At 48.5% G+C, this 27,764-nt stretch overlaps 1 protein-coding gene across 6 annotated transcripts in view; it reads right to left on the reverse strand.

Moving 5' to 3' along the window:
- NSMF (NMDA receptor synaptonuclear signaling and neuronal migration factor) overlaps window positions 1-27,764 on the reverse strand; it is a 50,382-nt gene that overhangs the window by 18,193 nt on the left and 4,425 nt on the right. For 2 of the 6 annotated variants that reach the window (XM_080561510.1, XM_080561508.1), the window contains exons 2-6: window positions 24,103-24,164; window positions 12,828-13,307; window positions 8,310-8,385; window positions 5,515-5,583; window positions 1,397-1,449 (exon numbers count right to left, since the gene is read on the reverse strand). In XM_080561510.1, the coding sequence (XP_080417636.1) occupies window positions 1,397-1,449; window positions 5,515-5,583; window positions 8,310-8,385; window positions 12,828-13,307; window positions 24,103-24,164 (740 nt within the window). The remainder of the gene's footprint in view (window positions 1-1,396; window positions 1,450-5,514; window positions 5,584-8,309; window positions 8,386-12,827; window positions 13,308-24,102; window positions 24,165-27,764) is intronic. The other 4 variants (XM_080561511.1, XM_080561509.1, XM_080561507.1 and 1 more) reach the window with 3 other exon arrangements.

Below are 27,764 nucleotides of genomic sequence, written 5' to 3' on the forward strand. Positions count from 1 at the left end.
CTGCCCCACAGGAAAATCCCTGGGAATTGCTAACCACAATGTCTGATTTGGCAAGTCCCTGTGAGAGTCATTACACCTAGATTAACGGCCACTTATAGCCACTAATACCTATTTCTGGTAGCGGACAGATCAAGCTTGCTGCAGTTTATATCTAGTAACAGCATCTTGGGTCAGGGGCACAGGAATTCACTGCAGATTTGCGTTACAAGAGCTGAGAAGCAACCTGTTCTCCGCTGCAGTGTGTCCAAGTGTGGGTGTCCAGGGAGACAAGTCACACAGTAAGTTGTTCAGGTGATCTCCATCCTCAGCTTTCATTTAAAACCACACACGTAGCTATGGTGCACGTGAAGAAAGCTTTGAAAACATGACCCGAGAGTTACCAAGGCAGAGAGGCATGCCTGAACTTCCAGACAGCTCTAGGGGAAGGTGAGCCCTGTTCATTTCAGGCAGTGCTAACTCAGATGCCAATAAAGACACTTTAAAGGGCAAAGCTGTTTGCTGTCTACTTCCCACAGTGTAAGAGAATGGAGACGAAAGAATGCAAATTCAACCCAGCAACACTGCTGTGGGCAGTCTGTACACGATGCCTGGCCAGGGGGTGGGAAGAACAAGCTGTTTCCTCTTCTGGATCAATCCTCAGCTCTCAGGAGCTGGTTACACCACTCTCAGCCCATTCCACAGCAATAAGGGAGCCATCCCAGCCAAGTTCTGGCGAAGCATTGCCTTTTTCAGGAAAGGAACTGCTGTTTCCCCAGCCTAAGAGGTGATTTCTTCCCCAGCGAGGAATAATGCTCCCCTCATTTACCCCTTGCTCCAATCTCTTTGATGTTCTTCTTTCTCTCCTCCACCTTCCTCTCAGCCCGCACTGGGCAGCTTTTCCCCAGGTCCTGCTGCAGAGAAGACACTGTGGTGGGACAGGGGAGGAGAAAAGGGAAAGCCACCGGTCCACGTGGCACATGAAGCACTGACTGTCCCCAAGGAGCCACAGCAGGCACACAGCTTCGGTAAGAGGCCAGGCAGCCCTCGCTTGCTCTGCTCAGCTCTGATTCTCCTCTCAGGTGTCTACATCGGTGATTGCTGAATACCAGGCAAACACGGGACAAGGACGCTGCAGCTCTCCTTCCACACCTCGTGCTGAGGACACAGATCTCCTGCAGCCAAGGCAGAGGGTCCGTGGGAATAGCTTAAAGGCTGCTTGCAGATATCCGTGTGTTTTGGAGACTTGCAACAATCTGGCCTCCTCCTCGTAAGGTAAAACAGCATCAGCAAGTCAAATCCTTTCTCCAACCAATGCTAGGTCCTTTCTACCCACACGTGTGCACAACATAGGGCTCCCTGTGTCCCACCAGCACAAAGCTCAACTCCTCACAGCCACATCTTACAGGTTGTCACTTACTTTGTGCTTTAACCCTTCGGCTCCCCACCATGCGGAGGTGCTTCCGAAAATTCCTGAAAGAAAGGCCAAACAAAATCTCTGAGAAAAGTGCTATAAAGCTGGGCCCAGCGGAACTGAAAAAGCTGGGGAGGAAAAAAAAAAAAAAAGGAAGACAGCGTATTTCCCTCTGGGCATTTGAACACTGGAGACCAGGTACCCAACCTGCATCTATCCAGAGCTGGGGAGCTGGGGAGCATTACATCTGTCAAGCGTGCAGTTGTTGTTCCTGAACTCTCTGGGCCAGTGGTACAGGGCAAGGAGGCTCTACCTGGCAGTCCCATTCCCACGGCCTGCTCTGGGCTCTTCACCCACTCTCCTAGGACTAAGGTACCTGTGCTGCAACTTTGCTGAAGGGACTGCTGCTGCCCTTGCTGGCAACACTCCCTCTTCTCCTGGCAAGCAGCAGGAGCTGCTCCCCTCTCCTCTCTCTTCCACACATGCTCCAGCAGGAAAGTGGGGTGCCCCGGGCTCTGCCCTGCTCGGCAGCGTGCTCACACAGCTCAGGGCTGTGCTCATTCCCAAACACGTTCGTAGCAGCTGCTAAAATCTCACCAGTGCTGTTAGCAACCACACAGCCCATATTGCTCTCTGGGGCAAAATGCTGGGAAATACCAAAGTGGCTTCTTCCTTCTTGGAAGCACTGCTCAGCAGGGCTGACTGTCCTCGTGGGCCAGCTGGCTGCTGTTGCTGCCTGTCTAACCATGTGCTTTCCTGCCCAGGACTGCAAGCAGATTTCAGGGGGGCTGCAGAGTGCACAGCTCCAGGGGAAAGCCCACCAGAGGGTAAGCCTCCGGTATGCAGCCGTGCCTGTGCTCAGGTCTGCGGAAAACAGACCATCCTGGCCACTGCTAAGAGCGTGAGGCAGAGGGACTCTTTGTCCAGCCCCTCCGAGAGTCAGGGACTCTTCTCCCTTGGTTTCTCATCGCTCACTGAGACAGGAACCACACAGGACAGCAGAAGAGACACTGGGAATGAGCAGCAGGTGGACTAGCAAGGAAAGGCTCACTCCTCCATGAGCTCTGCTCAGCCAGGGTGACTTCACCCTGCACCGCAGCCCCCGTGGCCCCCGGGGGATGTCAGTGAGCCCACGTACCAGTGGCCTGCATGGAGCAGGGGAGCGTTCCTAGATTCCCTCCTGTCCCACCAACACACACCACAGACATCAAGCAACAGAGCCTACTGCTGGTGAAAGAGGTGAAATGACAAGTCATCTGGCTCACACGTGAGTTAGTGGGATGAGTAATGACGTGTTACAACCATGCAGACACTTCAACAAACTGACTGGACTGGAAGACACTTCCAGCACCGACACTGAGGCATTCAGAGCAAGTCAGAGGCACCTACTCCGATTCAGAGAGACCAACACAGCCCTCGCGAGAGGAAGAGCACTTAGCCCACACCGTGGTCTGCACTGTGCCCTCTTTGGCCTTGGACCCCATCAAGTCAACAGAATCCAAATTCAGCTACTCAGGAAGGAAAACCAGCAGTGCACAGAGAAGCCAGGGGCAGCACTATTCCGTGACGAATTTCCACCTGCGCTTTGGCTATTTATGACATTTTTCAAAGGTTTATTTCAGCTCTACTTGAATACATGAAGATTCACTGCTGTGGATCAGACAACAGGCCTCTCCGAACAAGCAACCAAAACAAGATGTTTCTCAGCCATATGCTGGACCAGAACTATATGCAAAACCTTCTGGGGTGCATGATGACTGATAACCTGGGTTATTTTATAGCATGTTAGATTCAAATCAAATAAATACGATGTTCTAAGGGAACCAGGCATGTTCTTTATCAGATAGGTCTTAAATATGTTGTAAGCCACTGGAGTGAAAGTCTTTGTGGTCCATTGTGAAACTAAGCTCACATCAGACACTGAGCACCAATGTTAAATGCCAAGGCTACTATTAATTACATCCTTCAGGGCTTTTGGCATTTCAGAATAGAATTAATTTCTCCGTTATATGCTCAGTCGTCCTCTCCACAGAGGAGCTTCTTCAGGCCCTGGAGGTGGGGGGAGCAGACTTTGCCATAAAGTAGTGCTGCTCCCAGCTACCTAGACAGCTTTGTCTCTCCCATTAGCGAGGGCTGAGAGCACCTCTCTAGACACATCTTCTAAAAACTGCTGCAAGCAGCTCCAGGCAGAATTCGGGGCTAACCAACGCACTAAAAACCTGGAGAATGGGACAAAAGTGCTTTTTGTCTGCTCAGCTCTTCTAGAAAAAAGCACTTAGGAAAAGAGATCCAAGCCTGAGACTACTTCAATGTGGGCATCTTACAGCTATCGTGCAGCCTTCTGAGAGCTTTTTGCAGCTGTTTTGGTCCTCAGGCCCCTCTGTGCCTGCATGTCAGCATGGCAGGACTGGCACAACACTGCCCAGTCAGCAGCACGTGGGGAGCAGCAATCTGCTCCGTGAGCAGTCAGGCTACAGAAACCTGCCCAGCCATCCCGCCTGGCTCCTGCACTTGCACCCCAAAAGCCCAGTGTTTTTTGATCACTAGCAAGATCTCTTCACCCACCGAAATCCAACAAGCACCCCTGAAGTTACAGTAATAAAATCCCGTTATTACTCCCTGTCCTGCAGTGCCAGCTGCAGTGACTCATCTCCACTCTGAAGAGAAGCACCTTCGTTATCTGAACAGAGGTCAGAGACAGCGATGGAATGGCTGAAGTACATCAGTGCTCTGTAGAGCTCCCGACAACACCTCTCACTTTCTCCTCCCCAAATTCTACCTGCAGTGGTCACTAGTTCAGCGAATCACTGGGCGTCGCTCTCTCCAGACAACATCTATCACATCGGTACACGTGCCATGCCACACAAACCAGCCTCCCTGTGCACCAGGCACAGGACCGTGCACGGACAGGGTTGTGTGATAACCACCGAACTTCCAAAATATCTGAGGCCATGAAGGGCTACACAACCAGCATCCGAACTGAGATGGGGCTGGGATCTCACGCCTCAGTGCTGACTGCCAGGCAATCCTTACAGCTCGACAGGGTCTGCTTGCATGGCACGGCCAAAAACCCACACTGACTTCAGCATTATTGCAATCCTACCTCCTCTTTACCACCAATAAATGCAGACTGGCTCCCACGGTACAATCCTGTCTAGACATTAAGTGTCCACAGGAGGCTGAGCTGTCCACATAACACGAGGATGGCACGACAACCTTAGTCCCGATTATGCAGTATCACCGATGTATGCAACTCCTATTCCTGACTTGCAAGCTGCAGGAACAAGTCATTTTCTAACAGTCTCATCTCTGTCTAGCAAATTCTGAGAAATCTCTTTCTTTTTAAAGATACACTGTCTATTTATTTACCACGTCTTCAGTTTTGATTCTTATTTGTCTTCATTATCAATGGAAAAAAAACACACAGCCCCTAAGTTACTAAAAAAAAAATCTTCCTGGCAATTCCCCCATTGAAAAAAAACGATGTTTTTCTCCCACTTTGTTTTGAACAGTGCTGAAGTGATCATGGCAGTTTTTAGCCAATGACACAAATGCTATGTTATCCTTCCTAGTAGGCTGCCAAAATACACAAGCCTTGGCACATCTGAAAAAAACAGAACAGTTCTGATTACCACAGTGATCAAGTGATGTGCCTTGTGAAACCAGCAGAGGGTAACCAGGGCCCTTTTGAAATAACTGGACAAGAAATCAATCCAATTCCCCTTTTCCTTCCTTTGCGTTTTCTTGAGGTACATATGTAGGTGCAACAACAGCACATAGAAGTCACTGTTTAGGTATTCGGATAACATCAATCAAATTGTCTGTGAATGGGCTGGGGGAACTGCATATATTAATATATATATGTTCTTCAGCCTGAGACATAGATTCTGTATATTCGGAAGCTTAAAAGAGACTTGACAGTGTTCCTTTAAGAAGACAGAGATAAGCTATCTCGAGTACATCATTCACCTCCACATTTCCAATGCAGCCACTGCTAGGGTCCCTATGAACAGCAACACAGACAGGGACAACCATACTCAACGTCATCAAGCGTCACTAATGACACCCAAAGGGCCCATGCAACACCAGGCAAGGTTACGGCTATGGGAGAAAGCGGGCCCTACCTCTGTATAACAGCTGCAGAATCATTCTCTCGTTTCCGTCTCTTCCTTTCTGCGTAGCCCCTGAACGCCCTGGGAAACCATTTTAAGCCATTAACCAACTACGCAGCTTTGAACTGGAAAGGACATGAAACAGACAGCAAAGCTCTCACCAGACAACAAAAAGAGTTTAGGCTGACTGAAGAAGACAGCCAGGCCTTGCAGGACTGGGTGCGAGTCAGGGGCTGGGCAATAGTCACCAAACCAAAGGCCCTCAACTTTCTAGACTAGGTGGCTGGACAAGCTCCTAAAGAAAGCGTAAGAGTGGCCAGAATACAGCCCAAAGAATAGGGGCGAAGAGCCATCATCCCTGCTACAGACGAATGGACCTACCAGACTGCAGACATTAAACCTCTGAACACCAGCTTCAAAAGGGACAAAAGCTTGCTAGCCTCTATAATCTCCATTTTGAAGATGAGGATGGGTGTGGTGTGATGTAGGCTTATCAGGTGTAGCCATCTAACCAACCTTTTGCCAGCTGACAAATAGCCTTAGGATAGGGAAAGCACGAATGAATATGATAGACAGGAGAGGAGAGGACAGTTTATCCCAGACACCAACAGACAAGGAAATAAAAAATGAGGATTATACTTACGAGATGCTAGAGATTCCAGGAGACGCAGGGAAAAAGAGAAAGAAGAGGAATTCATTAGTGCTCAGCCCTGGCCAGCATCCTGAGGGAATCCTCACTCCAGAAGGGAGAAACGTTTCTTGTTAGGTGGAAGGAAATTGCTTTTTAAGTTAGTAGGTGATGAAACTCATGCTTGACCAAGCTAAAACCTCTCTGGGGCAGTGTTGGCATGTGGCTTGGACACAAATTAAGATTCACGTAGACCCAAAGAGCATGCAGATGTACAACTGAGAGCTGAATGTGGCCCATCAGGATACAACAGCAGCTCAGCACCACGGGCTTCTGGAGCAGGGAGTTGAACATGGACCTTCAGGATACAAGAGCAGCTCAGTACCAAGGGGTTCTGGAGCAAGGAGGCCTTCTCCCTGGCGCAACCAAGACTCGTGAAATCAGCTCACACTGTCCAGTCTATGAAGGAAGCAAGCCCTGGGCTGAAAACACTAGAGCAGAGGCCAGGAGGACAAGGGCACCTGGGGGAACCTCCCAACCAGCTCAGGGAGGTACCCTGAACTTTTGGAGATGTTTCTGTATGACTTCCAGAGGCAGCACACTCTGCAGAAATGTTAACTGAGGAGCTACGTTAACCAAGAGCTCTGCTCCTCATGGGTTTCCTTAGGGCACTGTTCTCCAAACCAACCTGACTTTGGCCTCCAAGAACTCCAAGCCCTGATAGGGGTCGCCATCCTGCAACAAACCCCATATGCAGCAAAGATGACTTCAGAGAGCAAAGGATGTGCCCATAGGCAAAGGAAAAGTGCTGGTTTTGCACATGGTCTGGTTTGCCAGATCAGACTTGTAAAATACCAGTCACTGTTACCAACCAATATTTGTAGGGCAAAGCAAGAATCCGTCACGTTGTCCTCAGACTGCTCACAGGCCCTGTCAGTCTGGTGCCAACGAGCATTAACCAGCCAGGGGTGCCACCAGACCTACAGTCCTTGAAGAGGAGGCAGGAGGACACAGGGGCTAAGTAACAGAAGCAGCACAAGGGCCTGCAGGCCGGCACCAAGCAAATGCCCCCCAGTAATGTTCCCCAGGCTGGGAAGTGGGCTGCACCTCCAGCTGAGGTGGTATGGTGAGGAGTGAAAGGGCATGAAAACAGAGTTTTCTTCTGGGGACAGAGATCCCTTCCATATCTCGGCAGCCCGCTCTCCCCAGCACTGAATACAGCCCCCCTGGCCTTAGTGCTTACAGGTTTTTCAGGTTGATTCAGCCCGGGTTATCCCAAGATCAACCATGAGTTTCTTTGGTGGATCTGGGGAGGGCACCATATGAGGGAAAAAAGTGGCGGAGAAACAGACTACAAAATGGAGAGAGCAGATTAGACAAAGAGAAATAAGGGTATAGTAGAGCTGTGGGTGACATGGATGTAGGAAGGAAGAAGGACACAGGAAGAAGGTGACAAGGCTGGAGAAAAGTCTTAGAAGACACGACATTATCTCATTTCCCTCATCACCTGCCTTCAGTTTTTATCCAGGTATGAAATACTTGAAACCAGAAAGATGTAATTTCCTGGTAACTGCGTACAACCTTGAAATGAGGCTTCCTTTACACCCTCCTGTACTTTGAGAACAGCATTCCCCCAGTGCACAGTGGCACCAAATCCTGCATGGATTGTGAAGGGAGTGGCTACTCCTAACTCAGATCCACTCACACTTCTCAGCTATTTACTGACACCTTCTTCAAATGACCAGAAAACCACATTAAGCCGCAGGGTTACATCTCATAATACAGAGACATTTTTGTCTGGAGCGATGGATGGCGCCTGGATTAACATTCCCTCAGAGCAGCGGCTGCAGCAGAAGTACCTGGTGGAGGGTCTCAGCTGGTGTTCCCACCAGACCCTTGCTCTGCAGAGGCAGTCAGGGACAGGGTACAGTGTCACAGAGAAAATAAAGGAAGCAGAGAACTGGGTAGCCCAAGGACTTAGAGAAGGGAATAACAAACAAGTGGGAATAATAGGAAAGAGAAATTATGAGTGCAGAAAAGAAGAAATGAGACACAAATGAGTCCCCTGACTGCAGTGCCAAACATACAACTTAGTTTGCTCCATGCTCTCAGATACTGTTTTGAGTGGGCCACAAACTCTGAGATACAGGATCAAAGTTAAGGAAGTAGTTTCACTTACGCTTGCATAGTTGTAGTAGCAGTTTGAAAACTGAAGAGGTTCTCTTTTGGGAACCAGGTTCGTATGGGGACATCATCTGGAAGAGAGAGAGCAAAACTTGAGAATCCAGCAGGCAGAGCCACGGTTCAGGCAGCAAGACTTCCCAGGCTCTTTCTCTTAGTACATTTCTTCAGCATCCTGCCCTGTGTTAAACAAGAGAGTCTCATCCCCTCATTTGGTATGTACGCTACCACCAAATGTTTTGTAAATTTATGCTAAGCCTGTCTATCACACTACTAATGAAGAATGAAAGCTCTCTCCTAAGCACAGAAGACTAGGATAATCTAGGAACTACAGAAGAGACATTTGAACAAGAGGAAAAAAAAAAGGCGGGGGGGGGGGAACATTTTTCATTAAAAGCATTTTCCTGCCTCTGCTTTTTCCTTAGTACCATTAGTTTGAAACCTCCCATTCATCCAGTTCTTTCTGATACAGCCTCCTGTGGAAGATGAAAAGCATTCAGCTTCTTCTATTCAGAAGTGTAAGCCAGAAATATACTTTCTATTTCTCCCACTGAGGTTTTCCAATATACACCTCATACAGTCGTTTCTGATGACCTGGACTTTGGGATTTTTTCTGGTTGTAGAAGTCAAACAGAACATCAGCTGTGTAATCTGGAGATAACTGCGCTGATTTGTCCTCTATGTTTACACCCTGACCTGCCTGAACCAACTGAGGATTATTTCCTAATTACGTTAGGACACCACATCATCTTCACACAATGACCACTAAGACAAAACACAGGCAGCAAAATAAGTCGCTAATTATGCTTGTGGAATGGTGGTGACACAGGAGGAGGAACTTGATCAAGAAGCAGCTCCTGTTGAGAAATCTCAGGCTGGGGTCGGTCAGTCAGAGAACCAGAGGTAACATTAAAATCCACTGACACCAGCTGTGTGAGATCTTGCTGCGCTGGATCCCCAGGATTTGGAGCTAGCTGATTCTTCATCTTGCTTCACTCCCAATTTGTGGTTTCCTTGCTTAATGCCTTGCCTCATATCGCTGATCATGTGTCTAGATTCACTCACTCAAGTTTTAAGATCAGTTGCAACTACAGTATCTTAGTCACTGATATTCTGGCATTATCTAGAGTATTTTGTTTTTAAACTAACTTTTGATGGCCAAAACCCAATCAATCCCACAAAATAGCTGCAATTACAGACACACACACACAAAAAGCCTAGATGTAAGTGGGGAGACTGCCTTTGAAGTGGAGCTTCTTAGAAATTACACAGGAAGCTGTAACAGACACTCCTTCTCAGCTAACAGTTTATGTCAAGCCTTGTATAAAGGCACCCTAAGGAAATAAATATTCTAAATGAAGTCTGAATTCTAGTATGTTAAATACTTATTATGAAATTCCTCTGCTTGCTCTCCTCCAAAAACCAGCTAGAGAAGAAATGCAAAACAGCTCAGAATGCAAATGAATTATTTGTTTAAAGCCTCAAACCCACAAAAGCAGCAAAGGAGGAGAAATAGTACAAATTCTCGTTTAGCCAACAGTTCTGTACAGAATTCTCAGGGACTACACATCTCAAAAGACTACAACCTCTTAATACGTTTTACATCTTTTAAGTCACTAGTTTGGATTCAAAGCAGAGCTTATGAGCAGCAGCTAATATCTTCGTGAGGTGCTCTCTGGACTATGGCTGGAAGCCTCCTCTCCTCTTCTGACAGAGGGAAGTCAACCTAATAAAAATGTCTCTCCCCTACCCACAGTATTTAATGGAGAGTAAAAGGATTTGTGACCCTTCGGAGGTGCCTCTCTACCAGCCAGAGGTGGAGCAGGAGCAGAGAAGCACCCAGCTGGGGACTAGGGCGCAGAGCACAACTCCAGAGCTCATCTGCAAGATTATACCTGTTCTGCTTCCAGGTGCAGGTAGGAGGCTCCTTTTTGGCTAAGTAGAACATCTCATTCTCCTTTCTTGTTATCATCAATTGGGATGAAATAGCCAAGGAACCACGGGTAAGACTGAAGGAATGATGACACCATATCAGCATTTCTAGCACCTGCCAGGCTGCATGGAAATCTCAGCACCTCTGTCCGTGAGTGGATGTGTTTGTATCAGAGGCTGGGTGCAGCACAGGAGACAACAGCTTGTGCTTCTTGAATGGTGTTAGGCGTCATAAACTCAGCATAAAAATCCATATTAAATGATGCCAATCTGGCCTAACTGCCATGAGTGTTGGTTTGCAGCAATAACATGTCATGTCAATCCAAATGGAGAAAGCAGCATTGGAAAACAAATCTCGGGGGAAATCAGTCTCTCTCTCAGCTCCATTCATCTCTGCTCTGATTTCTTTGCTAGCCATGCATGAAGGACATTCCAAGAAACATTTCTCGCGACCTGCTATAAATGTGCAACTCAATTCTCTCAATCTTTTTGCTCCCTGAGCAACATTGCTTGGACAGACTGAGCAAATGAGACCAAGTCGAGAAAACTTTCAGCCCGCGGTGCCAGTGCTAGGACAGGATTTGGTCTCAGAGGCACAGTGCTGCCAGTGCAGCCACACGTGCAAGCGCTCAGATGCTGGGGACAAGCACAGCGGGTGGCCATTGCCTGCCCGTACAAAATGTGAAATATTCATGGAGGCATCTGCAGGTTCAGCACTATCTACTTTGTTCCCATTTAAGCAACTACTCTGCTGTATTTTCAGAACACAATCTGCAGCCCTAATGAAAACTGCTGCCTAGTTGAAAATGCATATTACAGACCCCAAGTCTCAGAACTGCAGCATGGCATCTCTCTGTAGCATTTGCTAGATCATGTTTTTTCCAGCAAAGAAAGTTCGGCTTCAGCTACAAGGAATTAAACTTCTCCATTAGCAATCCGGAGCCTTCCTTTGGCTCTGTATCAAGCGACCTGCTTCGGTCCCACAGCACAGAGTACAATTTTGATTTGTTCAGGAAAGCTTTCAACAGAAGTCTTTCACCACCAGAACCAGAAATACTCACGTTCTTAATTCAGAACGTGTTATTAGGCTGCAAATTATTCAACTTAGCACCCTCACCTCCACAAGACCAAGCCCCTGGGATTGTGATCTCTTTCCTGAAAGGCTATGACTGATAGGGCTTTCTTCTTCTACATTCAGACAAGATTCTGGCTGTGTCATCTGCAGAGCCATCTTTCAACTGGTAAAACACATACGATTGTAAAACATGCAAGAAAAGGAGAAAGATTTTTCCTGTAGTTCAGCAATAAAAATAAGAAATTCTAAACTGTACATGTAGTGTCTGAGGTGAAGCCTCAAAATCATAGGGTAGAGAAACAGTGGTTGAAATTACACACAGAAGTTAGTTGGACTCGAGGTGTTCTGTACATTTGATTATCAGTTATTTTTTAATTCTTTTTTTTTTTTAAATTTTATTTCTTTAGGATTAACCCATATATGAATTTAGTTATGTAATTCTAAGCATCCAACTGCGAAATTACAGTCCAGAACCCAAGCCTGCTGTAATTTTACCTGCAGTAAGTATCACTGTGAACCCAGGAAAGGTGTACAGTGGGATCTCCACAGTCCTTATACTCTACCTAAATCTTTTCAAGGGGAAAACAATGACATTTCCTGGCTGGACGCTCATCTCTAAAAGCCTTGATGTGTGTTTACCTAAAAAATATATATAGGCATTAAAAAAATCAGACAAATTTGGTCAGACTTGGCCAGCCACATATAGAGCTGACAAAGATGGACTGTGTTCTAGCTTATAATTCAAAGTGCATAGATTGTGACAAATATTTGATTAATGGTTAAGTTTTTAAACATGATCAGGAATTTTTTAATGTAATTAAACAATTACAATCCAAAGTCCCTGAAAACATTCAGCAAATGGATAGTAAGTGTGGGAAAAAGTCCAGTATTATTTGCTATTATTTATGGAAAGACTGAGGTGGCACTACGTGAGGGACCTTGATAAACTGCTTCCAGCCACACAGATGAGCATTTTGGGGATGCAACATGGTACAGAATGATCTACCTGAGCTTGAGGCTCCCTCTGAGCACCCTGGCACATTCAGAAGGGTCTCACTTGCCTCAACCCCCAAACGAGGCAAAGGGTAGAGTCCTGCCCTGAACGGCCTCCTGGATGAGCAAAAAAACCACAGGTGCTTTGACACAGCCCCTCCTCTCCTGCTCTTCCTTCAACAGAAAGGGAGCCCACAGAGATCGCCCTCACTAAGGTGCACCAAGCCACTGGGAAAAGCACCCAGCTCGTGTGCTGCTGATGAGCAGAGACGATGGGGCTTGGACGAGCTGGCCTCAAACGGAGCTCAGCTCATTGTAGACTCCCCCTCTGACAATCCCTCTTAGTGGACGCTGGTACAAGGTACCAGCAAGGAGCTGAAGGGGAAACACTACGGGGCCCAGCTCAAGGCATGTGGCAATGACACCGCCACGCTGGAAAGAGACAGGTGTCACCCTTCACACGTGCTGACACGTCCCTTTGTGTTCTTCCAGCATCCAGCACTTGCCTTTACTTACCAGACACTCGATCGACACTGTACATTCTCTCCAGCCTTTTTCTGTGCCACCCAGTCTCACTGGATTGATGCTGCTCCAGGTCAAAGGAATGATGGGAAGGGGCAGCAAGCCGCGAGCAGTTTGGGCACTCCTTGGAGCCCTGCCGGCTGCCCGGCCAGCCCTTGCAGTGCCTGCTGACGCCGTGAGAGCCGCCAGCGCTGTGCGCATGGTGGCCGTGGTGGCATTCCTCTTGGGCAGCCCCCTTCATCACCACCAGTTCCATGCTTTCGTTCTCGTGGTCTGACAGCATCGGCCTCTCGCCGGAGATCGTGTAGACCCGTGGCTTCGGTCCCTCGCTTGGCATCTTCTCTGTCTGCTCCTCAGAGAAGCTCCTCTCAAACTTGCCATCGGAGATGACGGAGAGCCTGCGCTTGTTCTGTGCTGCCTGCTGCATCTCGGGGGAGTCCTCCTGGCCGATATAGGAGTCTGCTAACAGGTGATCTGAAACAAATTGCACACTTTACTGCTTCACACCAAAGCACCCCAGACACTGACACATTCAGGAGGCTGTTACAGAAAGGGGAAAGGAGAGAGAGATGGTAGGCTCCCCCCGAGGAACCTTTTATGACAAATGTGTGCCCATAGCCTTGAAGACCTCCAGAACTCGTACTCCAGAACTCTCACTGAAATGAGAGATATTCCTCACAGATATGCCCAATATTTCAAGCTTGTACGTGGCCACCATACAAGATGGGGCTAGAAGCAAATGCAGCTCTTGGTGCACAGCCTGAAATGACTTATGTGCAAAACAGCCCTTGTTCAGCTGTGCAGTCCAGTCTACTTCATGGGTTTAGCCACAGATGGGCTGCTGAGCTGGGGAAGGGTTGCAGGACAAGGGCCAGCATCATTTTCTGTAAGAAGTCACACATGCTGAATGTTCTTTGTGCACCAATTTATTATTATTTTTTAAACTAAAAGGGGCAAACCACTGTTTTTTGTTTTTTTTTTCCTATTTTTCTGCCAATAGGTTTGACATGAAAGAAATGCAAAAAGACTTCAGCTGACAGCTGCAACACAGCGCCCCACTCTCCACAGCACCCATGGTTATAGCAGGCTTCATCGTGCGTGCAGATGGCGATAGCACCGCCTGCAGAAGCTATCCGGAAGGAAAATGCAGCCGCTCCCTTTGTAGGGTAGTGAGATCGAAAGGAGAGAGGCCCATGAGTGCAACTATCTTTGGAGCCCACACAGTGGATGAAGTGCCAGGAAATCTCAGCATTTCCATGGCAATTCCATGCATGAACCCAACAGTAGCTCCCACCCACCTGCTAATCCTTTTTTCAAGTGGCTGCTAATTACCTCTTACACTTCCCTTCAGATGGGAAGCAGCTAGGGGACTGTTAAAAAGGCTCAGCAGGGAATGCATTATTCATGTGACTACTACCCCCAGAAAAAATAAAATCATTAGCGTCCAGCACAGACAGCAGCATTGCAAACAGAAGCAGAAAGCAAACCCGAGCCTCTACTTCACCAGCTATTTAACGAATATCCTTCCATTAGCTCCTGAGCCATGATCTGGAAGGACGTGACAACAACCTGAGGTTTGGCTACCTTTTGGCTGGCCATGGAGAGATGAGGGAGGAAGAGACAAGCTACCTCGGAACAAGCCTGCTCTCACATGTGCAACATGGAGCTTGCACTGCTGCCACATTATGCTTCCTGTAAAGCGCTCCCGTGCTGCTCTGAAAAGAGCCCTCCCAAGCTGAGGACGTACACAACCAGCTCTTGAATTTGAAGCCCAGCCTGGGTGGTGCTCACATCGCCAAGAGCCTCTCCTGGTGTTCCACCTGCAGCTGAGACCAAACTGAATGTAGCTGGTACTGGTACAGCGTGCCACCCTTCTCTCGTTTTTCTGTTCGAGATACAACTTCCCCCAGCACCACGAGGAGATAAATATGTCCCTGGCCTCTCTGCTCCAGAAGGGACTGTCAGGACCGTTTAGGCTGACACGACTGGCAGCTCTGTGACTCTACTTGAGCGGGCCAGGAGAAGGAGCCCGTAGGAGTCCTACAGGGAGATCTGTGCCCTTGAACCTACAGCTGATGCTGTCTTTCCAGACTTCACATGAAGTCCAAAACACATGCCTGAGTGTAGCAAGGAGTCATGCACCTCACTGATACTGTCCAGGTAAAATATGAAAGGTGGGCAGTGGTCTACTTCACCCTTAGTCCCCTGCCCAGAGGCAGCACGGACATCTGTACCTCCCCCAGGAGGAGAGCCGCAGGGACTGCAAGGGCCACCACCAGAACATTTTCAAGCCCTACCATTCAAGTGGAAGAAGTTGCTCCACCCGCTGTTGCTCAACAGCTTGGCCACTGAGTGCTGGCAGCTGCGTGATATGGTGTCCCAGACCAACCAGTGCAGTAAGCAGCCACGGGCTCCAAAGTAGCTCCAATTACTTTTCACCCCTTAAGAGGCAGCAGGACACCACATTTGTCCTCCAGTGACTCAGACCCTCTCCAGTCCCACATCTAACTGTGCTCTAGAGAGGGCACGTCTTGGGAAAACACCGGCATACAACTCTTCAGGGTCTGCCAATATCTGTGCTGACTAATAGTGCCAAGAACACCATTTTTTAAATTAAAAACAAAGGCCAGTTCTAGGTACTTATCTCATCTTGTCGAACTTACCCATCTGTGCAGGCATAATGACGCTACATATTTCTTAAGACACCACAAAACACTGGCTGACAGCTGGCCCCGTTCCTCCTAAAATGAATATTTCTATGGAGGACGCACAGCACCATGAGAGGAAAGACACGGGGTTATGCACTCTATGCACGCACTGACAGCATCACACCTCCCGTGCTAAAAACATGTCAGGTGTTTGAGAACCAGCCACTTCTGAGCTCTGGTATCTGACAGCAAATGGTACTGCAAAGAGTCTGAAACGTGAGGCCTTTTGTTCAGGTTCTTACACCACAGTCATCACGGGGAAAACAAAGTGCCCAGAGTACAGCAGGTCTGAAAATGCTGATGACTGCAAGTGCAGAGAGACCAACTGCAATCTCAGCTTCCTAAGCGCTGTTTGGGTTCCACAAAATTTACAGATGTAAATGGGACGTGACAGGTTTCAAGTAAGAGACAACTTTTTACTGAAATCATGGCAGTTTTACAGTTCTTCGCTGGATATATTTGAGAAGCTGCCTGTCTGATCTAGTCTGCAGAACGTGAGGATAATCTTTTCTTCCTACCCTACCTGTCCCCTTCTCAAGGTGTTTTCACTTGTTCTTATCTAGGAGTTTTCGTGGTGAAACACCACAAAGGTCTACTACCACTCCTATGTTTTCTCTGGGTCAAACAACTGGATACTTATTTCTTTTCAGTGAATTTAGCACCTTCAATACCTATACGCTGGAGAAACAACTTCATGTGTAAAGGGAACGTGAAGCTTTATTCAAGACCTTTATTAATAAAGAATTTATCTACAAAAATAAGTATAAAGGGAAAAAACAAAGATCTTCACGCATGCATCGTAACCAACTCTTGGCCTCCCACAATGAACATGCGCTTGCTCCAGGGAGTTCACACGTGTTCATGTGCACCAGCACATGAGATGTTACCAGGTAAAAGCGACCGATTCCCTTATCTATCCTTGCAACAAACTGGATCCAGGTGCCAGAGCACTGCAACTGCTTCCACCACGGCATTTAAGGTTAATAGTTTGCTTCTGCTAGAGAAGAAGCCCAGCTGGTCCAGAAATCAATGCTGAATTAAATCAGAGGCACAGAGACGGTTAGTGAAGAGAACTGAGAAACTGTAACAGGGGACTTCAGCAATAACTGGAATTGCCTTCCAAGAGCCAGCTGAAGCAGACTGCTGTTAACACACTCTGCCTGCTTACTGCTGCTCCGTTCCACTTCACTCGCACGTTGCTCTTGCCACCTCTCCCACTGCCAGCTGCTCCCCCACGCTGCCACGCCAGCCCAGGGCACCGTGCCCTCCCCAGGAACAACGCTGCTCTCCCGACTGCTTTCAGCAACAGCACGTTTGTCTCGCACAGCTGCAACACTACCTTGGAGCAGACAAATCAGGGCTCTTAAGCGGATTTCTTTTCATCCATATTTGTGCTCTGCGAGGATTTATTGTGCCTGAGATATTTAACAGCAAGATGCAGGGAGGTAAGCAGACCAACACGTTTTCCACTACTGATCACATGTCTATTGGTAGCAAACATCCACATCATATTTTCATTGCTTCCACGCCCACCTGAGCTAAGTCTAACAGGCTGTCCAGGGCTGGGGGCTCAACAGTCCAGTCCTGGGAGCCAACCCACCTCTCATTCCTCTTGCAATTTACTTGAACACATTTCTCACAGGCTTCACTTGCTCCTTTATAGTCTTTCTTTCTCCGTCTTGCACACAGCGCTGCCCAACGCAGTCATTAGAGAATATGCATGGCCAAACACACGGCCGCTGACAGCAGTCAGCAATACCTTGGGGAAAAAAAGAATCCATATTTTTGGTGCATGCAGTTCCTGATGAGTAGGCACTTAATTACTATTAGATAGTTACTGAATGCTAAAGAATGTATTGTGAGTATTTCGAGCACGTGCCCTGACCCAGGTAACCAATAAAAGGCTTTTGCATTTTCTTTCCCTATCAGGGCATTTCTAGAGAAGAGGTAACACACTGGGGTAAGCCTCAGCTTACTGATGCCTATTCACAACAGTGGAGATGCTCACTGAGCCAAGCTCGTATCTGACGCAGGCTGCCTTGTAACCTCATGGGATGAGAAGTTTATAAATCAAGGCAGAATATATCCACAAGGCATAGACAGAAGCTTAAAAAAATAGCCCCAAATTTATTACTGTTTTTAGCAGCCAATCTGATGATTAAAGCACCTTAGATTTAAAACCTCAGCTCCAGCACTGGAAGCGGAGTGGCAAAGGGGAATCTAGATAAACTCCATTAAAAATACATCTGTCATCTCAGAAAAATACAGTTCAGAGAGCCAATTCCCTCTTCCCTGCTCCACCTCAGCTAGACCCCTCCACACCTGATACGCAGCCACTGAAGATGAATAGAAAGATTTCACATGTACACAATCTGGACTTGCAGTATTGTTTCCAGCAGGAGAAATGAGATTAACACACTTATTTTTATTATCTTTATTTTACACCAGAAGGAGTCCAGGTGACACCTTCAAAGAGAGGGCAGATGGGTGAGCTGGCTAGAGCCTACGGCACTGCAAATAGGGTAACAGCTTTTCAACCAGCAAGGCCGAGCAGGTTGTCCTGCAGTTTCAGTTCTGATGCATCCCATATGCCTGCCACTGCCCTCAGGCCTGCTCTGACACTGTCAGGTCTTCTCCTCACAGGGCACAGAGGCGGCATTGTAGCTGCAACACAAAGCTCCCCACCGTGTCAGCTCTGTCCTTCCCAAAACTGCTAACGTACCGCATCGCGGCCCAACCAGCACAGGGACGGACGGGCAGCCGACTGCACCCCACTGCAGGCCTGAACAGTCGTGGTAAATGAAAGAGAAAAAACAGCAGGAAACTTATTCCAAATATTGAAACATGAGGCAGGGAGGTTAACATGGAGACAACAATTATTAATAAGTCAGAGAAACATTTTAGCTGCTCGGTAGCTGGTGAGCTGCTGGTTAGGTACGACAAGAGCAGCACGGCTGTGACAAGGGCAATGCCCAGCACAGGGTTATGGAGCCTGACCAAGCCAGCCCCACCACGATGTTACCGGGCGCTCTGACCCCGACTGTACGCACTTCTCAGCAAAACCACAGGAAAAGGCAAGGCCTGCTTCTGCGAGGGAACAGCTGAGACAACTGGCGGTCACTTAAATATGACAAGATGGTTCCAATCAGACTTCTGAGCTGAAACGGGTCTAGAAAACAAACCGACGCTGCTGACATTGCCTCACGGTTACACTCTCAGTAGCTTCCTAGCCCGGCCTGTAACGTCAGCACAAGCAGACAAAAGTGGTTCCTGCGAGGCATGACCCCAGGGAGAAAGAGGCAGCTACTGCCAGCGCCTCTGCATTTCCATGGAAACTCCCCGAGCTTCGTTCCCAGTCACCTTACGGGCACCAACACATTCTGCGCCAGGTTTAGGACACATCCACACCACAGCCGTGCAGGCTGATGCCAGAAGCAGCCCGAAACCTGCAGGGATGAGATTTCGCATCCCCACTCCACCCCTGCAGCAGGTCAGGCTGCAGGGCCAGGCCCACGGCTGGGACCCATCCGGGGAACAGGGGAAGCCATGGAGGAAAAGGCAGACTTACCCTGAATCAGGCCCTACTGGCAGCCCCAGGGCCCGAACATCGGCTCATTGGAGGTCCCTCTTAGACCACAGCCCCAGCTTCATCGAAAGCACAGCTCACAGGGTGCTCACTGGACCTGAAGCGCCTGCAAAGCCTCACACCAGAGCTTCTCAAGCTCACCGTAAATTCCTGGCAGTGTGAGAAACCTACTGCACTTCCCTGACAGCATGAAACCTCTCTGCCACACGGCTGCTGCTCTCCGCACACGCTCACACCCGTTCCTCTGAAGATCAAGGTGTGAACACAGACGTTTGCTTCGATGAAGTGCATGCATGCGGCACAGTAGCCTCAGCAAACATAGATTTCTCTTGCCATCATTACCCATTGCTACCTGGCTCGAGGAAGGCTGTGAGCTGCCCATTTCTCCTTATGTTTTCAGTGTTTTCACTGCTGGCTGAAGCGTAGTGCACAAATAAAGGTAAGAAGCGAGGATGGCTTCTTTGAACTTAAAAAGAAGCTTCTTCCAGTTTCAGGTAACGACCCATTTTGGTCCGCGCTGATGCAAAGCACGTGGAGTAGTCACACTGGTTTTGCTAATAACCACAGTGAATTTGAGTCAAGATCTGCTAGGCAGCTCTGGCCCAAGGCCCATCACCTCTGCAGCACTAAGAACACCTTTTACTTGCTGGGATCTTTCTCTCCCTTGCTCCCAGAGCCTTTCACATACGGCTTGCCCATAGCAGGCAGCTTACAGTGGGGCAGCCCAGCGCTGTATCCTCCAGAGACAGCCCCAGTGCTCCGGCAGCAGCAGCTGCCCTCCAAACAACCCAGCTCAGCAAAACAGAAGCTGCCTGGTTAAGAAGCACCAGCACAGCTCCTTCCTTCCCTCTGCAAAGGATCCTTGTGTCTGAATCCCACCTCACTGGGATGTATCACTGCTCCCCCCAGGCAGGAAGAGGTATATCAAGTGCTCCACTTGCCATCGTTTTTAACTTTACTGCTCCACGTCCTGGGCATCTGCTTCCCCTCACAGTTCCAGTCCATGGGTATAAAGGAATTTAAACTGGTACCTCAGTGTGGGGGTCTCTGATGCTTACAATGGGAGAAGGAGATTCTGGGAATCTCCAAAAACTTCTTACCCCATGAGCACTGGTGAGCCTCTGAGTGATTATTTCTTACACATTTTACTATCTCCAGCCTTTTTACATTCACCTTTTACAACATTTTAATCCTTTTCCCTGTCTGTCTTCTAGGTCTGTCCCTAGGGACACCCACTCCTACACTAAAGTCATTCCACAGACAAGATGGAAAGTCTTTGGAAGGTGCCAGAAAGCTACAAGAGTCAGCGAGGACTCTGACAACAGCCCTGTAGTCAGAATGAATGCTGAACGTGAGAGAGCACTCTTCTTGGGAGCCCTTCCAGACCTTCAGTCTGCATGAATAAGGCAGCAAAGAACAGAGGCAGGAGATGCATTAACACCTCTGCACCAGCCCCTTAACAGATCTGTGTCCTTTCAGCTGCAGCAGAGCCCAACCTTCCTTTCCCCCCCCCGCCCCAGTTCCACAAAATAACCTAAGGATCAATGGGAAAAAAGAAAAAAACAGAGCAATCCCCAGGGGCCAAGTCCTCTGACAGCAACACATATCCCTCTGCCAGGCCTGCTGCAAAAGGGAAGCAAAGAGAAGAAAACAGTATATTGCCACCCGTGCTATAACCAGACGGAACACAGTCAGAGTACCCCAAGCCAAGCAACAGAGGAGAAGAGGTAAGTGTTCCTTCCCAGTCACCTGGAAAAACCTCCTCCAGAATAAGACAATGAGTTCCTAGGGCTAGTTACACAGTATTTCTGAACCATGAAGTTCTCAGGCCTCACATCAGGAAGAATCAGAAGCCGTAACCAACAATACTCTCCCTCACCCTTTTCTTGCTACAGGTACACCCCGCAGTCCTCTTTGTCTTGTGCTGACGTTCAGTTCTGTACCCACTGCCCTAGTGACAGAAGTAAAGCACGGACAGACTGCAATTTTATTGAAAACAGAAGTCAAACAGCCTTGCAAGTAAATCACCCCTCATTAAAATGCTCGGACATGGCAGCTGGCCCATCCTGCTGCTATACAATCCCTCTGTAGTTCTCTGTTTCTAACTTCTCAAAGCCGTTCTGCCACATGCACACACACAAGCACTCCAAAGGAGCCACTAGAGATAGACTCTGGGGCATAAAACTTACCACCAAAGAAAAAAGCTCTTTGATCTGTGGGGCAATGCGAAGTAAGAGGTGGGACTGCAAAAGCTGTTATATTATCCCCTTTTCCTCAAGGGACTCTAAAGATACAAAAGTCAAACCAGAACGGATGATCCTCGGAGAACAAAGTGCAGCAGAAATGGAGTAGTTTGCGGCAGCCTCTGCACACTTGGCATCTCCACGCAGATGGTGGGTCTCCTGCATCTGCCCGGGGAGTTAGAGCTCCTCCCTTCTGCCTAGGAGCTGAATCAACAGGTAAAGCAGCAAAAGAAGTGGCATCCCGGACTCACACCCACCTCGTTTTCCGCATGAGGACTTGTCCCTCTGCCAGCCCCTCTGCAGGGAGGGGAGAGGGTTCTACCTCCTGGATCTGCAGAAGAGGAGGATCCTGCCCTTCCCTCCTTCTCCGCTGTCCCACTGATGGCTCTGTCACCTCGCCCTTCCTCCTCCTCAAAAACCACCATCCCTCTCCCTCACTGCATTCAACAATGACTTTAAACGCCACTCAGTAGCTGCTTAAAAGTTTTTTTTTTTTTTTTTTTTTCCTTTCCGGACAATAAACTACTGAAGTCAAAGCCTGTCTCCTTCCATTCACATTTAGGCTAGAGCCTTAATCCCTGCTGCAGTCTGCTGACAGTGCAGGGAGCAGCCACACACACAGCTGGGGTTACTGCAGCAGAACGCAGGCCTGTGCCACCAGGTAAAGACGCTCATGGTAGAAGCCCAGAGCACTACCAGCAGAGACACGCAGGCACTGAGGGCTCTGTTCTTCAGTGTGCTGAGCTTCCTGGACCTAAGCCACCAACACATGCAAGTGGGATTAACTACAGGATACCAGTGGGCGTGTGCAGCCACGACAGTGCTTCTTCCCTGCTCCCTTCAGCCCAGCTGGAGAGTTGGAGCAGATTCAGGTACTCCTAGATATGTGCTACATCTTCAACTAGTGTCAAAGACATCCTTCACTTGTTCCGTGGGAGTCACCGGATCGAAGCTAATCGTACAGCTGAGCCAAAGGTGAAGTGTTCAGAAAGTTGCAAAGCAACACTGAGATGCATGGAATTTCTGCAGGAAGGAAAGAGTTGAGTTCTCTCTTATTGCACAACTGGGATGAACAAAAGGGAGACAGATTTTCTACATTCAACGTTTTTATAGAATAGCAGCCTTCCTACCACAGTTATTTATAAAGAAATGCTACAGACTGTGTTAAATTATATGCTGCAGAATTTCAAAAGATGCCTTTAGAAGTGATAAAATTTTTTTTCTTCTTCTATAAACACTCAGAGTCACTTCTAGGGAATTTTACTGATTTATTTCCAATTTAACACTGACAGATCCCGTAAGAATTTTGGGATATCCACATGTACCTGTCTCTGCTCATTTCTTAACTATGGCAACTAAATTCACTTGCACTCAAAAAGGAATTCTTGTTTTGCCTGCAAGAAAGGACCAGCAAAGGCTCCAGCTGACAGAAGCAGCTGCAAAGATGGCCACCATAAAGTCTGCTTTGCCATTCTGGGAAGCCTCCTCAGATCTGCCTGGCCTGTCTCTGCAGTCTGTCCAACCCTCTCCTTCCCCCTGCCTCAGACTCCACATCTCAGCTACATTAAACCCCAACCTTTTCCTACCCTTTCTCCTCTCCCATCACCACAGGTTGTTCTTAGATCAAATGCTGTTAACAAGTAATGTGTCGCTGGAGTTTTCCAAGCCTGAAAAAAATATCAGAGAAAACAGCAGTACATTGTTTAAAAGCCCTTCCATTCACAAAGCTAGCACAACTCAGCCAAGGACAACTTGAAGGTCATCAGCACAGACCCAAGAAAAAAGGCAGGGACTCCTTCACCAGGCTGTCACACACTAGAGTGACCTTACGCTTGCTCTCCGAGTAAGAAGCTTTTCCTGCCTGTAGAGGTCTAAATAAACACACATTTACAGTTTACATAAAATGATAACGTCACTGTACATTGCATTCTATCTGAAACTCTTACAGGGGATAAAGTTGTTAATGTTACAGAACAAGCTATTATCTGTTCACACAGGATTTTCCATGGATTCCACAGGATTTTCTAATGGATTTTTTGTAGTGAATTGAATGTCTGCAAAGCATTTTCTTTCCTCGCTGAGAAGGCACAGCCCCGTTACAAGCCAAGTGAGTTTCCCTCATGACCCCCGTCCATCAAGCAGAACTCATCATAGGCTGACAGGGACAATTTCTGTATCTAAGAAATTAACACATTAGCTAGCATATGCTGGTGTCCTCAACTAGACAAGGCAAATCGCTTTTTAACCCCTGCTGAAGCAAACCCTGGGAACAAATCCAAAGGTTACCTTTGCCAGCAAAGACAGATTGCAGAACACATACTACGCAAGTCAGCTAACACACCAGAAATCACTTTTTTTTTTTTTTATTCCCCAGTGAAATTAAGACCTAAGAGTGACAAACCAGTGCAGAAGTCTTGTGCAGTGTGGTCTTTCGTTCTTCAGCTTAAGTTTCTTCCAAGGATGTCAGCTCTAGGGGCGAGTTTATGACAGGGGACAGGGACAGCTCCACTAAGACTGAACTTGTCCCCACAGCCCACCCAACACTTGGGTCACCAAGCTGCCTTTCCTCCTCCAGGGCGTCACACAGATCCAGAGGGTGACTCCTGTCTCTCTGCAGCCGAGATCTCACGCTAACCCTTTATGATAAATCAACGTACTTTAATTCTAAGGCCTATTAATAAATAGGTGCATGCACATACAGATACAAACAAGGCATGTCTGCAAACTCTTACCTGAGCCATTTCTGCCTTCGGGGTGGTTTTGTGAAAGATATTCTCCAAAAGCCCTTGCCGCTCTGCACATCCAAGCACCACAGAAGGCAATGAGAAGAGAAAAAAAGAGATGAGTAATGGTTAAATGCCAAAGAAAGAAGGAACAGTTCAATACACACTGCTGCTTTCCCTCAGCTTCAGGTGACACCAACTTAAACAAGCTGCAGTAATGGTGCAGGCTACCCCATTAACGCGCCTCAGTTTTCCCCTGGCCAAAGCATTTCCTTAAACAGAGTTGGATTACAAAGACAGGACTGGTTTAGCCTTCAATTTCTCTGCTAAGACTGAAAGTGATGAAATGCACCTGTGCTAAACTTCGTCTGATTTCTGTGGTGCCTTTATCTCCCAGCTAGGAACTGGACCACTGCCTCTAGCCACCCTGTCCGAGTGAAACTCCTCCCTGCAGCCCAGGGGAGAAGGTATCTCCGTCCCAACCATCACCCCCATCTGCCTTTCTACTCTGGTTCTGGATGCTCTCATCTGTGAGCAATCACAGCTCAGATATTCATCTTAACACCCATTTCACCTGCCTTGACCCTAAATTCTCAAGCACTAACTACGTCAGGATTACTGGACAACCTTATTTGAGAGACTCCACAAAAGCAGTTCCCTGTTCTCCGACGGATTTAGGTCCCACGGATGACAGATTTTACTGAAATATATTCATACTCAACCAGGCAGGGTGAGCTTAACCCTTATTACACATCAAGGCCTACGTAAGGCAGCAAACCTATGAATATTTCAACCTGGGAAAAGCTTTCTGCATTCAGCCCACACATGAAAGGGAAGGTCAAGGCATGCATTCCCCAATATAACACCGGGATCAAACAGGCACCCCCCTCCTTGGGAAGCCAAGATGAGTACTCTCAGCCTGTGAGCACGCTGGCATCTCTTGCAGGGGGAGGCGATGAAGACGTGGCAATAGGGAAGACTCTTCGTGCCACAGCATCACGTCCACCAGCCTCCTCCTTCAGGGGTGCTCAGCCACAGAAAACCCCCCTCCGGCTCACGGTGCACCAAAAGGCCATGCTCAGAAAGGCCACTCAATGCCTAAGTGCAGAAGGGCTTTGACCTCCAAAACAACCTTCTGCTCTGCTACCCAACGCCGCACTATACCCCAGTCTGGATAGCCAGGATTTTCTCCTGCTGCTTTTATACGTCCCCTCCCAAAGGGGCAAAGATGAAAAAAGCTAAAAGGCATCTCCCATAGCGACTAGGGCTGGAAGGAGTGGGAAGTCCATTTGTCATCCACAGCCAGCAAAGGGGATCGATATGAACGATGAAGAAAGAGAGCAATTTAATCTCTCTGGGACTGAATTTCAGCACAGCCAAGTGCAAAACGCTTTGGAGCGGTGCAGCTGGAGCTGTGCAAGAAGCGAGGTTTAACCTCTGCGTCATTATAGGCTAACATACGGAGCTGAGGCTCTTCTGTTTCCAGACTCCTGCCCGTCTAGTACCAGGCTGTACCTTTAGACACCAGCCTGAGGTGGCAGTTGCCCAAACTGTCTTGCCCAGTGCCTACGCGCCCCCCAAGATGGTCACGCACAGGCTGTGTCACACGGAGGAGCTGTACAATTAGTGCAGCCGTCTACAAAGCACGAAGGGATGACTGTCATGGTTCACCCATTTGGGAGGACAAGTACCTCATGGCTGTTCCTTGTCCCCGTTACCTTTCCATCAGGGCAAAACGCAGGACTTGGTCTTGGGACAACAGACAAATGCAAATTTGGGAGCTGGAGTGTGGCACCACCAGGCCAAGGCTCTCCTCCTGAGCTGCTCCCACACCCCAGCTCAAAAGGGGCTAAGGCTCAGCCAAAAGCCATGGCTGGTCTCACTTAGCACTGCGAACAGCTCTGCTTCCAGCGGAAGGCTGGGCTAGGGACTTCCAACATCTCTCCAGTGAGGACAACGGGACACTTCTATCCTTGGAAAAGACTTTGAAGTTTCTCTCGTGCATCAGCAATCACTCCATGGAGAACAATAATAATGAGCAAATTATCAGTGAGAGAGTACAGGGATTTATGCATAAATATACTCTGAACTATGAAGATAAAACTTAGTTTATAGCTAGTTCAAAAGCTCCAAGAGCATCTATTGCTATCCTCCATTCATCTCTACTAACCCATCTGCCCTAAAATCTGAACCAAGGCTTCACCCTTAGCTTGCAGACTGTGGGGTCCCGACCTGCCGGTGGCTAACATGGAGCCAGGGAAGCGCTGCTGCCCTCCTTCCCACTCGTTCCACAGCAAGAACAGCATCGCTCAGAACCAGAGCCCGAGTTTAAAGGTGCTCCGGAGCCTCCCATTTCCCCAGGCAGAAGAGGCAGGAGGGTTGAATCCTGCATGCCAGAGCCCCCCTGACAACAGGCGACTGCCCAGACTTCTCCTCGCAGAGCAGAAGCCCAGTCGAGGAGCAGAGAGCTACTCAAAACGCTGCTGCTGATGCCAGGCTGAGCCTGCAGCTGTGGCCCTGCTGCTCCACTGCTCTCGCACGTCGCTGGCCAACCCACGAGCAAACGACCAGGGACACTCGATCACAGTTCTCCAGTGACAGCCAATGAGCCAGAGAAGCCCGCACAGAACAGTGTGCATCGGGGGCTTTCCAGCCAATTACACTCCAAACTTCAGACTAATTTTTTGCCTATTATCTCAGTGGTTCCCTTCTACTTTCCTGCCTCCCATGTGCCACCGGCTTCTCCTTGGCTGCGCCTCAGCAGATCTCCCGCAGATGTCTGCATGTGCCCTTTGCCAGGGGGACTCTGATGGCCACGCTTGCTCCTTATGCCTGGCCTTGCTTTGCCAAGCCTTTTGTGCTCCTTCCCTGCCTCACCGCACTCGGTCACCCCAGTTTGCCAGTATTATCAGTGTGCCACTTACACCATCTCCTCATCTCTCTGCTGACACGATCGAAATAAAGTCAGAGCAAAATCCAGACAGACGGTAACTGCTCTATTCACCCCATTCTTTTATCAACATGCAGTACTAACACAGGCTGCATGATCGCGGTTTTCCCTAAGCTCAATTCTGCCACCGCTATCACAGCCACCACCACCAAAGCCCATCAAGCCTGCTCGTGGGATTGGACAGAAACCATCCAGCTGGGCTCAGAGCCGAGACACCTTGGGTCAAGTTAACTTGTAAGAGAGAAAAGAAGGGAACCTGCTTCACCCAAGTGACACGAAGCGCAAGGTGCCTTACAGATACACGGCAGAGGAGCTATAACCCTGCGAAAGCAGCATCCAAATGAGCAGGTAATACTGAGATGTAGTCAGCTGATGGCATGACAAGTTCAGCCCTGACTCATCTAGAGGGAGGTTTTCATTTTGGTGGCAGATCAGACCTGCACGTAACACAGCCAGTACAGTGTCATTTAGCAGAAGGACATCAACCAGGGACCGCTGCCTTCGTACGCTGCGCTATTGACCATAACCAGCAAAAAGAAGACTGCCAACTGCCTCAGAGGGAACACTACCATCTTCTCGGGCTGCTTCTCCATCAGAATGACTTCCAGGCTGCGGAGGGTGGGATGGGGTAGTGCGATGCTGGCAGCAAAAGCAGCTGCCCCTCTGTGGGCGTTTCTCAGTACTCACGGTGCACTAGGTGCCAAAGCTGGACTCAGGTCTG

The sequence above is a fragment of the Anser brachyrhynchus genome (genome assembly GCF_964034855.1).
Source record: "Anser brachyrhynchus genome assembly, chromosome: 19".
NCBI classification, from domain to species: domain Eukaryota; kingdom Metazoa; phylum Chordata; class Aves; order Anseriformes; family Anatidae; genus Anser; species Anser brachyrhynchus.